Below are 11,120 nucleotides of genomic sequence, written 5' to 3'. Positions count from 1 at the left end.
CAAAAAATACATTTCCTATGACCCACGTTTGATCCCTGGGTCCGGAAAATGCCCTGGAGAAGGGAATGACGACCCGCTCCAGTGTTCTTGCCTGGAGAATCCCATGGACAGAGAGAGGAGCCTGGCAGGCTACAGTCCACGGGGTCGCAAATAGCCGGACTCGACTGAGCTGGGCAACTAACACTTTTCTTTCACTTCATACCAAAACGTTAATAGCGACTCACTGGTTGATGGAATTTTATTCTTTCATTATTGGTATTGCCGTCACTGTTATTTTGTAGGCAGGGTATTTCCTTTTCCCTGCTCAAAGAACATATATTCCTTACATAATAATAAGTTAAATTAACCGGTGGGAAACGGAGAAAATAAAGACGTAGCGTGTTTCTAAAGGACCCGACCAGGCAAGAAAGTGATCATTTCTTGATGAGGCACGCCGGCTCCCGGGCCGCCAGTCTCTCAGGCACCGCCGAGGCCGCCCCAGGCAGCTCGCGGGTCCTGACAAGGGGCGGGGCCCGGCAGCCCGGAAGAGGCCTCGCTCCGCGCATGCCCCTTCTTTTCCAGCGCCGGCCCCGGACACAGCAACCGTCGCGGTGAGTCTCTCCGGCGTCGCGGTGTCATCGGCCCCCATCCTGGCTCTGTCTCCGCCGCCGCCGTCGTGCCTCGCCGGGTTAAGGGTGGCGGGGGCCCTCTCCCGCTCCCCGCACGTCCATTTCCGAGCAGGCAGGGCCCAGAAGCGCATTTCTTGGGGGGCAGTAGTGGGGCCCTGGCAGGCGAAGATTGGTGTCCGGATGGAGGAGGGGAAGATGAAACCCTAGAGTGGCGGGGACCGTCCGGGCGAGACTGGGGAGACTGTGTCCCTTCCTCACGCTTTTTTCTTTTTTTCGGGGTAGAACCCTCCGAACTGCCTCCCTGCTCGGCCATGGAGCTCTGGTTTAGGAGTAGAGGAGTGGGCTGTGAGGGCCTCAGCCTTTTGCTTTGGGGTCAGAGACCCGTCACAGATCGACAGGCTTCTGGCCCCTTCTCGCTCGCCAGAAGGCACCGCCGCGCGCGTTCAGCATTAGGTATAGTTGCTGATGCGCCCCAAACACTCCGAGGGTGTAGGGTCTGAGGGGCTTCCCTGACAGCCCAGTTTGTAAAGAATCCGCCTGCAATGCAGGAGACCCCAGTTCGATTCCTGGGTCGGGAAGATCCGCTGGAGAAGGGATAGGTTACCCATTCCAGTATTTTTGGGCTTCCCTGGTGGCTCAGCTGGCAAAGATTCTGCCTGCAATGCGGGAGACCACTCCAGTATTTGGCCTGGAGAATTCCATAGGCTCTCAAAGAGTCGGACAGGACTGAGTGACTTTCACTATAAGGGTCTGACCCCTGCCCCGTTTATACTTGCGTTGTGAGAGTGAAAATCAGGTGGGAATGTCCCCCTAGCCCCACCCTCGTTTTATCTTAAAGTGCAGACAACTTCTCCATGAATCCTGTTTTTCAGGGTGGAGGAGGGAACTAGTGACGGTTGGGCTTAAGTTTGTAGGGGTTTAAATTCCTGTTTCCTGCATGTTCTTCGGTATGTTTGAGACTTCTACCCGTTGGATAGTGACTCTTGTGTGTGGGTTCAGTCTTACGGGGTGATGAACTGGGTTATGGCTCTGGCCACAGTGCTCAGAAGTATTCTTGCTGATTTCTTCCTTCTTGCAGATGTTGATGCCTAAGAAGAACCGGATTGCCATTTATGAACTCCTTTTTAAGGAGGGGGTGATGGTGGCCAAGAAGGATGTCCACATGCCCAAGCACCCGGAGCTAGCAGACAAGAATGTGCCCAATCTTCACGTCATGAAAGCCATGCAGGTAGCTGGGGTGTGGGTGGAGGGGGGCTTTTCCACTGGTGTTCAAGGCGAGGTCAGGACTCCCAGTGCCGCCTGCTACCTTAAAGGGCTGTAAGGTAGATACACCGTGGAAGCTCGTCTGCTGTGCAGTTTAGCTTCCTGTTTGCACTGCCTTCCTAGCTTCAAGCCTCTAGTTCTGTCTTAACAGTGGTGTTCTGTCTTACAGTCTCTCAAGTCACGAGGCTACGTGAAGGAACAGTTTGCCTGGAGACATTTCTACTGGTACCTCACCAACGAGGGCATCCAGTATCTCCGTGATTACCTCCACCTGCCCCCTGAGATCGTGCCCGCCACCCTGCGCCGCAGCCGTCCTGAGACTGGCCGGCCAAGGCCCAAAGGTATAGTGCTCACGTGATGTCTGCAAGGGCATCCTCTGAAGATCTTTCGGGGGGAGAGGTGAAATGCTGGGGTTTTGTGTGGTCCAGGAGGTGGTCTTATTAATACATCACCATTGGAATCAACTTTTTTTTTTTTTTAAATACAGGAGAACAAAGTCATACTTGTTTAAGTTTAAATTCTTAAAGATGACCGTAGCAGGAAGACTGCTTTGAAATTTGGCACAAATCATGCCACTGTTTTCCGTGAGCATGGGTTGTCTTTTTCCCAGATAACTCTGGTCTTGTTAGCTTTTCCTCCAGGAATTAGTGTCATTCTTTGCTTTGTACACATAAGCACATCTCTTGCCTGGATAGAATTCAATTTCATCTTGAGCATGTACACCTTCAGTTTTCAGGTGAGCTGTGTGCTCCCTCTGGTTTTGTAGATGGCTGCTTCTAACCAGCAAAAATGGCCTTGGACCACAGACTTGTAGATGTATTTGTCATCTTAGAAGTCCCTGTTTGCAGCAGACCCCACTTGTTTGCTCTCGAGGTTTAGTTGCATGAATTCCACAGGATCCAGAATGGGTGAAAGAGTGGAATCAGCTTTTGGGGTACTCTGGCATGCAAGATCTAAGTCAAGTTCTAGAACCTTGAATGGAATTGAACACAGGTCTTCAGGCCATCCTAAGAAGTGGTATTAAACACAGGCCAGATACATGTGGTAGGGTGTTGAGAGTTCAAGTAAACCAAGGTGTTTATCCCTCAAGAGGTCCAGAGCAAAGCTGTTTACCACACGTGAAAAAAATGAAAAGAGTTTCTTGGCAATGGGAGGAAAATAATCAAAAGCCAAATAGGACAGAACAGATGTAGAGAGAGAGTGTGTGTATGTGTATATATACATATATATCTGTATGTATACACACACATGTATAAGTAACACTATGAAAGGATCCTGTTTGCAGGAAGTTACCTTCTCACTTGAGATCATTGCTGGCTCACAATTGGCATTTGTCAAGTTTATGGTTCCCTTATTTTCTTTAAAAAAAAAAAAAAACCCTGTACCAGAGGAGCCGTTTATGAGTTTGAGTAATGAAATGCAGAGATTACTAAAAACATGATCATCAGACTGCCTAGGTTCCCTGGAAAGATGTCATGGAGCTCAGGAATTTGTATTCTTTATGAAAACTCACGAGGGTGTTCTACTGGTTAGGTAGGATTACATATGTGTAGAGCAAAGTTTCTTCATTGGACCTTGGAATCACTCTTTTATTTAATCATATAAATGCTATAGATAATTTTGTGGAGTAACAAGGTAGAGAGAATGCTAGATTGACCTTCCAGTGTTAGAATGTTGTCGCTTTTTAAATCTGCCTTAATATGTATGTTTCACAGCCTAGTGAGGTATAAGGCAAAGCCTGAGCAGAATTAAAGGAATCTTGGTGGCTTTTATTTATATACTTACATTGGAGGTAAGGCTTGCCGCTTATGGTGACTCCTTTCCTGTTTGCACCAGAAGTTTTCTATTTCAGAGATGGGTCAAGTTCAAAATTTTGGCTATTCAAATGTTTGTAGAAATGACTGGGTTTCTTTATTTGCCAGATATTTGGAAAATCTATGTTGAGAAATAGAAGAAAGCAGACCTTTTGCAGGTGTGGTGGTGGTATAGTTGTTAAGTCGTGTCCAACTCTTGCAACCCCAATGGACTGGAGCCTGCCAGACTCCTGTCCATGGGATTCTCCAGGCAAGCATACTGGAGTGGGTTGCCATGTATAACATTTTAATAGGATGTGCATTCTCGTAGGTCTTTGAGGAGTCAGAATGTCACTGATGGCAAGTATCTAGCTGACAGTTCTGGGGGTAGGAGTTCTTGTCCCATTAACGCATCATAACCGAGTTTTTGCAAAGTGAAAGTGGAGAGCAGTTTTGAATTTTCCTGACCTGAAAGGAGCAGAGTTCCTGTGTTTCCCTGTGTTCATACTGTGGTTTAATCTGTGCAGGTCTGGAGGGAGAGCGACCTGCAAGACTCACTCGAGGGGAAGCCGACAGAGACACCTACAGACGAAGCGCCGTGCCCCGTGAGTATCCGAGTGTGGATCTGGTGTTGGGGTGGAGTCTCAGGATTCTCCCCCGCCTGGGGCTCGGCCCTTGAAGATGCCAAGGTGACCAGTGAAGGTCCTTGGGTTCATCTCAGATCATTCCATCTGGAGTCCATTGTGCGTCTTGCCTTCTTCGGGGGTGGGGGTTAGGAGGGACGCTGTCTGAGCTGGGGACACAAAACACTTTAAAGACCTTTAACTGGAACAAAACTGAAAACTTTCAGGAGAGCAACATGCTTTTCTTTGTTTTGTGTTCCTGTGTGGTAAGTTACTTGAGGGCAGGGCCCAATCACGTTTGTTTCTTTTTATTGCCAAAATAATGCAAACTTTTGTTTTTAAATAGCAGATATTCCCATTGATGGGAACCACAGATGTCTGTTCATACAATAGATACATTGAGTGCCTGTGGTTTATGCCAGACACGATTCTAGGAGCTAGGGGGTAGTAGTGTACATAAAAAGATGAGATGCTCTTCTCTCTTGAACTTGCATTTTGGTGTTAGGAGATGAATAAGCAAAAATAGGTGTATAATCATGTCCACGGTGGGTGCCACAGGGAAAAATTAAAGCAGGGGAGTAGGTATTGAAATTTCCAGTAGGATTTGCAGGAAAGGTCCTGTCAAAGTGAGATAGAAGCAAGCATCTGGGAGTAGTGAGGCTCCTGGGGGAAGGCGTCTGGCTTGTCCAAACAAGATGGCAGGAGTGTTAGATGAGGATGTCTTGTAGTTGTGGGCCATGGTAGGACTTGAGGTTTTACTCTGTAATAAGATGGGGAGGGATTCAGCTTGTTTTAAAGAGACTATCCTTATTGCAGAAGTAGTAATTTGTGATATAAAAGCAAGGTATAAAAGGGAATTTATACTTTTACTACTCCTGCCTGGTGGCTCAGATGGTAAAGAATCTGCCTGGAAGGCAGGAGACCTGGGGAAGATCCCCCGGAGAAGGAAATGGCAACCCACTCCAGTGTTCTGGCCTGGAGAATTCCAGGGACAGAGGAGCCTGGCAGGCTACATACAGTCCATGGGGTCACAGAGAGTCAGACACAACTGAATGACTTTCACTTCCCTGTTGTCTCCTACTTGTGGTACCTGATTCTTCAGATGTGAAATAATGATAGAAGTGAGCACTTGAACTAAATACTCCTAAGAAAGAATTCCTCCAGCAGACAGGCTCTTGGTTCAGAGAAAGTTGCTCTTTTTAGATGTCATGGTACACTGGAAATGGGTCAGAGGATGTGACAGTTGGTCCTGAAGTGGAGGGTGGGGAAGTGAGCATTTCAGGGGGAGATGGGCATGATCAGGTATGAAGATGGGAAGACACAGTGGCTCGCTGGTTGGGGGTTGCTGCTGAGTAGGCAGCAGCCTGTAGTGGGTGTGGTCTGACTTGGGCCAGAGGTAGGGTCGATTTGGATATGAATTACTGATTTAGCCCTGCCACTGCTATCACCCTGCCCCTCAAATGTGAATTGTACATTTTTATAGAAAGTTTAGTGTATATTAAATTTTTTTAAATTCCAGTATATTTTTAAATGTTACCTTAATTTTTAAAAAGTTACTTATATATGGTCATGCTGGGTCTTCACTGCTGGGTGGACTTTTCTCCAGCTGCAGCTACTCTAGTTGTGGTGCAGTAGCTTCTCGTTGTGGAACACGGTCTCTGGAGCACAGGCTTGGTAGCTGTGGCTCATGGGCTAAGTTGTTCCGAGGCATGTGGGATCTTCCCGGATTAGGGATTGAACCCAGGTGTCCTGCATTGGCAGGTGGATTCTCTACCACTGAGCCACCAGGGAAGCCCTAAACTGTTACTTTAATATGTGCGTTAGTGAGATACTTTGCGTTCTCTCGAGTCTTGAAGTCTCGTGGTATTTTGCACACGTCTCAGTTGGGACTGGTGGCTGCTATATAGAGCAGGGCGGAGTCTTGAAGTCTCGTGGTATTTTTGCACACGTCTCAGTTGGGACTGGTGGCTGCTGTATAGAGCAAGGCGGTCCTGGATCTTTCATCTTGTTTGCCTCTTTCCCTTGGTGATAGTAGAGTTGCTTTTTGTTTCTGTGAACCCTTCACCTCTTAGTGCTCCCGTCACTGAGCTCCCTCTGTGAGCTGGGTGCTGGTCTGAAGCGTGGAAGTAACTCAGTGATAGGAAGTGCCATATAGAAAGGGCATATAGTCCCGACTTTGTGGTCAAGGCAGCCTTCCTGGAGGAGGCAATACTTCGGGCTGTGAGTTTAGAAACATGTCTTGCTCAGGAGAATGCGGGAGCAAAGGTGGCTCAGAAGATGTCTCCCCACTGCAGGGTGTAATTTGCTTGTACTTCATTCTTTGTTGACATGACTTTTCTTGCAAGATGAGCTTGGGTCACTTGTCCGCCTTTGTTCTGTGGTAGATCAGACCATTTGATGCATCTAAATCTGTGTTTCTCATTTCAGCTGGTGCCGACAAGAAGGCCGAGGCCGGGGCTGGGTCAGCAACTGAATTCCAGTTTGTAAGTGTCCCCCTTTTGCTCTCAACCCTTTGGATCTGCTGCTTCAGGGATGTCCTAACCACACATTCCAAATAGGTTTTTACATTCAGGCACAGCCTGCAGTCTTCTGTAAAGAAAGAAATTACTGGAAATCTCACAAATCAACACTCCATGAGGCACAGTCATATTTTATAGTTCAGAAATGGTCAGCGTTACCCCCTGGGTTAGTTTCGTGAACTAAGCTGAGAACTGGACACTGGAGATTGAGCAGGCTCTAGACCCCAGTTCCCCATCTATAAAGTAGAGCTGGTGGTCGTACCTATTTCAAGCTAATTGTGAGAGTAGTTAATCCAAGTATAGTGTTCAGCCCTGGCATGGTGTATCACTGTCAGGACAGCTGCTGCCCCTGAGCAGCTCTTGACGGGACATGCTTGTTCTCTAGGTCTGCTTTGTGGGAAAGTGTATATGGTGACACAGGATCATGTCCTGTTGCTAGGTGCTTCCATGTGCCCCAGAATGGGGGTCTTCACTCCCAGTTTACAAAGGTGACCCCAGAGTCTGTGAGAGGCAGGCTGGATCCCCCGAGCCCTTACATTCGGGAGCCTCTGCAGTGACGATGAGGCCCGGCGCCCGGCACACCACTGATGCTGATGTACTTTCTCTTGCAGAGAGGCGGATTTGGTCGTGGACGTGGTCAGCCACCTCAGTGAAGTTGAAAGGGATTGTTTTGTGTTGAATAAACCTGTAAACAGAAGAAAATAATCTTGTGTGCCCTGTTTTGTTTGCATTATCTAGCCTAAACAGGAATAGTTCAGGTTTAAGGGTTAGAGTGTAAGTGGGGCAGGACCAGATTGGTTTTGGGAATTGTCATTTTCCAGGGTGACATCACTCGTTGCTGTTCGAGCTGTAGTGCTTGGCTTTGACCCGGGCCCTCCCTGTTCCAGCACTTGCTCCCTGTAGAGCCCTGTCCAGTGTGGTCACCATTCTGGGAGGTTGTGGGAAGGTTGAGCGTCTTGACCAGACCGACAGTGTTGGCTCGGCTCTGTCTGGTAGGAAAGCTGCTGTTCAGTTGGTGCTGGAATTACTAATCTTCAAAGCTCGGGGTTTATAAGAAACAGAAAAACACACGAAAATATCCCAAAGGGACTGCCCAGCCATCTGAAGGCCCCTTACCCCACCCTGGGATTTTTTATCTCTGCATAGTCAGAAAAATAATTGACAACTGGAGTTCTTGCTGTCCCAGGGCTCTGGCAAAACAGGAAATGCACTGTTTTCCTGAAGTTTGTTGGTGGTGACCCAGGATGACATGAGTGAATGGTGTTTATTCTTGGTGAGGCCAGATGTCACCTTTTCCCGTTCTGACCACACTGCCTGGCATGCAGGAAATTCATTCCCCCACCAGGGAATGAACCCGGGCCCAGGGCAATTGAAGTGCAGAGTCCTCTAACCAGAGTGCCATCTTGTAAGTACCCAGAGAGGATTGATGGGACAATTGCTGTGGTCCTGCACTACAAACACCATCTGCCTGGCACAGTGCCAGGGGGCAGGTGTTGAGGGCCCAGGGGCATGGGCTTGCAGGCAGGTTTGTTGGGTGAGATGCCAACTTCACTTTGCAGATCAAGTAAGGGCTGCTGATGGTTATAATCGGCACTTCCTGCACAGGGGTCAGCTTTTGAGGAGCAGCTCTGGGTCAGCCAGCAGGCCCACCAAGGTAAGGAAAGCCAGCAAGACTAGCTGAAGTGGCTTTTCAGGGGTATGGGAACGTGGGGATCATTGGTGGGGTTCTGCAGCTTTATATGGAGAGGGAGAGAGAGCCAGGTGAGACTGGTAGCAGTTTGCTGAGCTGCATCAGTGGTTTTGCGCTGGGCAACCACAAAGCCATGTCGGTTCACCTATTGGCTGAAGCTCCAATCCTTTGGCCCCCTGATGCCAAGAACTGACTCATTGGAAAAGGCCCTGATGCTGGGAAAGACTGAAGACAGGAGGAGAAGGGGACAACAGGATGAGATGGTTGGTTGGCATCACCGACCTGGTGGACAGGGAAGCCTGGCATGCTGCATTCCATGGGGTTGCAAAGAGCTGGACACAGCAACTGAACTGAACTAAAAGCTGAACCACCAATTTCAGTCTTGACAGGCTGTTGTAATTTAGACCACAGGGTGGCAGCCGACAGCAGCCCTGAGTTCACTCGGTCCTGGGAGGTGAACTTGGTATTGTGAACCACCAATGAGCAGAAACTTGCCTTGGCAGAGCGGCAGTGTTGGGAGAAGCTGTTTCAGAGCAGCCTGGGCTGCCTTGCCAAAGATTGCTTTTTATCCAATTTTTCTGCTGGCGCGAGCGATGTCAAGTGGTTGCCTGTGTTCACACGCCTTGTGATTGTTTAACCTGGATTCTGCTGTGAAATGTTAGCTCTCAGCTTTAGTGTTTCCCGCCGAGGCCAGCAAGTGAGCAGATGGGTTTCCTCTATAGCCTTGGTGATTTTCTGGCCCTAAAATGTCACTTTCTCAGCTAGGGCTCTTTGCCAACCCTTTCCCTCGTGATTTAAATTCATTCCAGAATGTGTTCTCCAAGATCACCCATGCACTCTGGGAAAACCCCAGGCATCTACAGGGTTATACAGATAAAAATCCACAGTTGGAGGTGTTCTTGCTGCCTGCCAGTCTCCCTCCTCTCTCCCCCTATGTTGGGAAATTGGGTGACCCCTGCCTATCAATAGTCACTGATAAGCTGCTTGGGGATCGATGCTGATAGATGCTCTCGGAAGGCTTGAAATTTTCCTTTAAGGACCTCACTGTTCAGTTAGGAAAGCAAAACCAAAGCTCTACATTGAGACCATAATACCAAGTACTGTATAGGTGGCAAATTGTTAGTCCAGACAAAGGAAATGGTGAGTGACAAAGGCAGTGGTGAGTGAGTGAAGGCTGAAGTGACCCAGAGGTCATGTGTCCGGTGGGGGGCTGGTGGTGAGACCAATCAGGACTGGAGAACAAAGATGTAAGGTGGTGCCAGGTTATGAAACTCGTCAAAATTTAAGGTTTTGGAGACTTCCCTGGTGGTCCAGTGGTTAAACCTCAGTGCTCCCAATGCAGGGGGCTCAGGTTCAATTACTGGTCAGGGGACTTGATCGCACATGCCACAACTAAATAATAAAAATTAAGATTTTAAAAAAATAAGTTTGGGAAAAACAAATATTTGCTATTACAAGTGCCTGAGAAGGTCACTTGAGGTGGATGGAGTACAAGGGGCGCAGGCCCCCCAGGCACATCCATCACTGGGTGGAAGCTTTGGAGAAGACTGAGCCTTTCTTCCAGGGTTGGTTTTGAGGCCCATGAAAGCCTGGCACCTGCCCACCAGCCCCATATTTGGCTCACCAGCTAATCCCCACCACTGCTACCACCAAAACAGGCTCCAGAGGATTTTTAAGGGATTTTTGAAGCTGACAGCTGAAGGCACATTTTCCTAATACAAACTTCCCTATATGGACACAAATCCCCTTTCCTTGAAAAATACAGTCCCCTTCCAGGGAGTGCCAACAACAGCTTTAAGCGTCTGTGTTTCTCTAAAAGTCCAGACTTTGGTTTGATTAATAAATGAACCTTCAAGAAGCAGCTGCCACATGCCCATGTTAGATGCTGGGACATGAAAATGTTTTTGAGAAGGATACATCCTCTGGGCCTGAAGACATGAGGGCCCACCTGGACCCTCCCTACATGAGTGTCTGGCCTGGGCCTCCAGCAGGGCAGTGTGGGCCCTAGGAATTCCCCAATTCTGCCCTAGTCTCCAGAAGCCAGACCGGCTAAGTGAGGACTAAGAGACAAGAGACACCTGTGCCCAGACTGTCTCCAAGCTTTGGGAATGCAGCCTGGAGTAGCCCTATAGCAATGTGGGCTTACAGGCTCCTCCTTGTCTGCCTCAGAATGCATTCATCAGTTCTAAGACCTGGGAGAAAGGAATCTCCCTGAGAGCACTGCTAGAGCAATTGGTTTAATCTGTCCTGGGACCTGGTCTGCCTAAGTTTCCAATGAACATAAAGTACTCTTGGCTCTCAGAGGATGCATCAGTGATTATTTTAGAGTGGGCTTTCAGGACAAAGTCTCAGGAGATTATTCTGTGGTCTACTGGCCGTAGGTGATGAGGCTGGGTGTGGAGGCAGGACTGCAAGATACTCCACAGTCCCAGTCCTTCCTCCTCCTCCTCGCTTCGTGCTACTGTGGACCTCCCCCAGAACCAGTGCAATGCCCTAAGAGGCCCCTTGTCTGCAGCTTTGCTCTGATTTCCACTACTTTCCCCACCCTAGTCACAGTTTTGAGAGACACATGTAAACAAAGGTATTCTTCATCTTCAGATCAGATCAGATCAGTCGCTCAGTCA

The 11,120-nt window shown here is 48.6% G+C and overlaps 1 protein-coding gene across 1 annotated transcript; it reads left to right on the top strand.

Annotated features, from left to right (window-relative positions):
* The first annotated feature begins 554 nt into the window (after positions 1-554).
* RPS10 (ribosomal protein S10) lies at positions 555-7,508 on the top strand. The gene is made up of 6 exons (NM_001034716.2): positions 555-590; positions 1,687-1,836; positions 2,041-2,212; positions 4,192-4,269; positions 6,715-6,770; positions 7,418-7,508. Exons 2-6 carry the CDS (start codon positions 1,687-1,689, stop codon positions 7,457-7,459), a joined length of 498 nt encoding a protein of 165 aa, NP_001029888.1. The 5' UTR covers positions 555-590; the 3' UTR covers positions 7,460-7,508.
* Positions 7,509-11,120: the final 3,612 nt, after the last annotated feature.

This window comes from Bos taurus, chromosome 23 (genome assembly GCF_002263795.3).
Source record: "Bos taurus isolate L1 Dominette 01449 registration number 42190680 breed Hereford chromosome 23, ARS-UCD2.0, whole genome shotgun sequence".
NCBI lineage: Eukaryota > Metazoa > Chordata > Mammalia > Artiodactyla > Bovidae > Bos > Bos taurus.
This window is presented reverse-complemented; position numbering and strand designations above follow the sequence as displayed.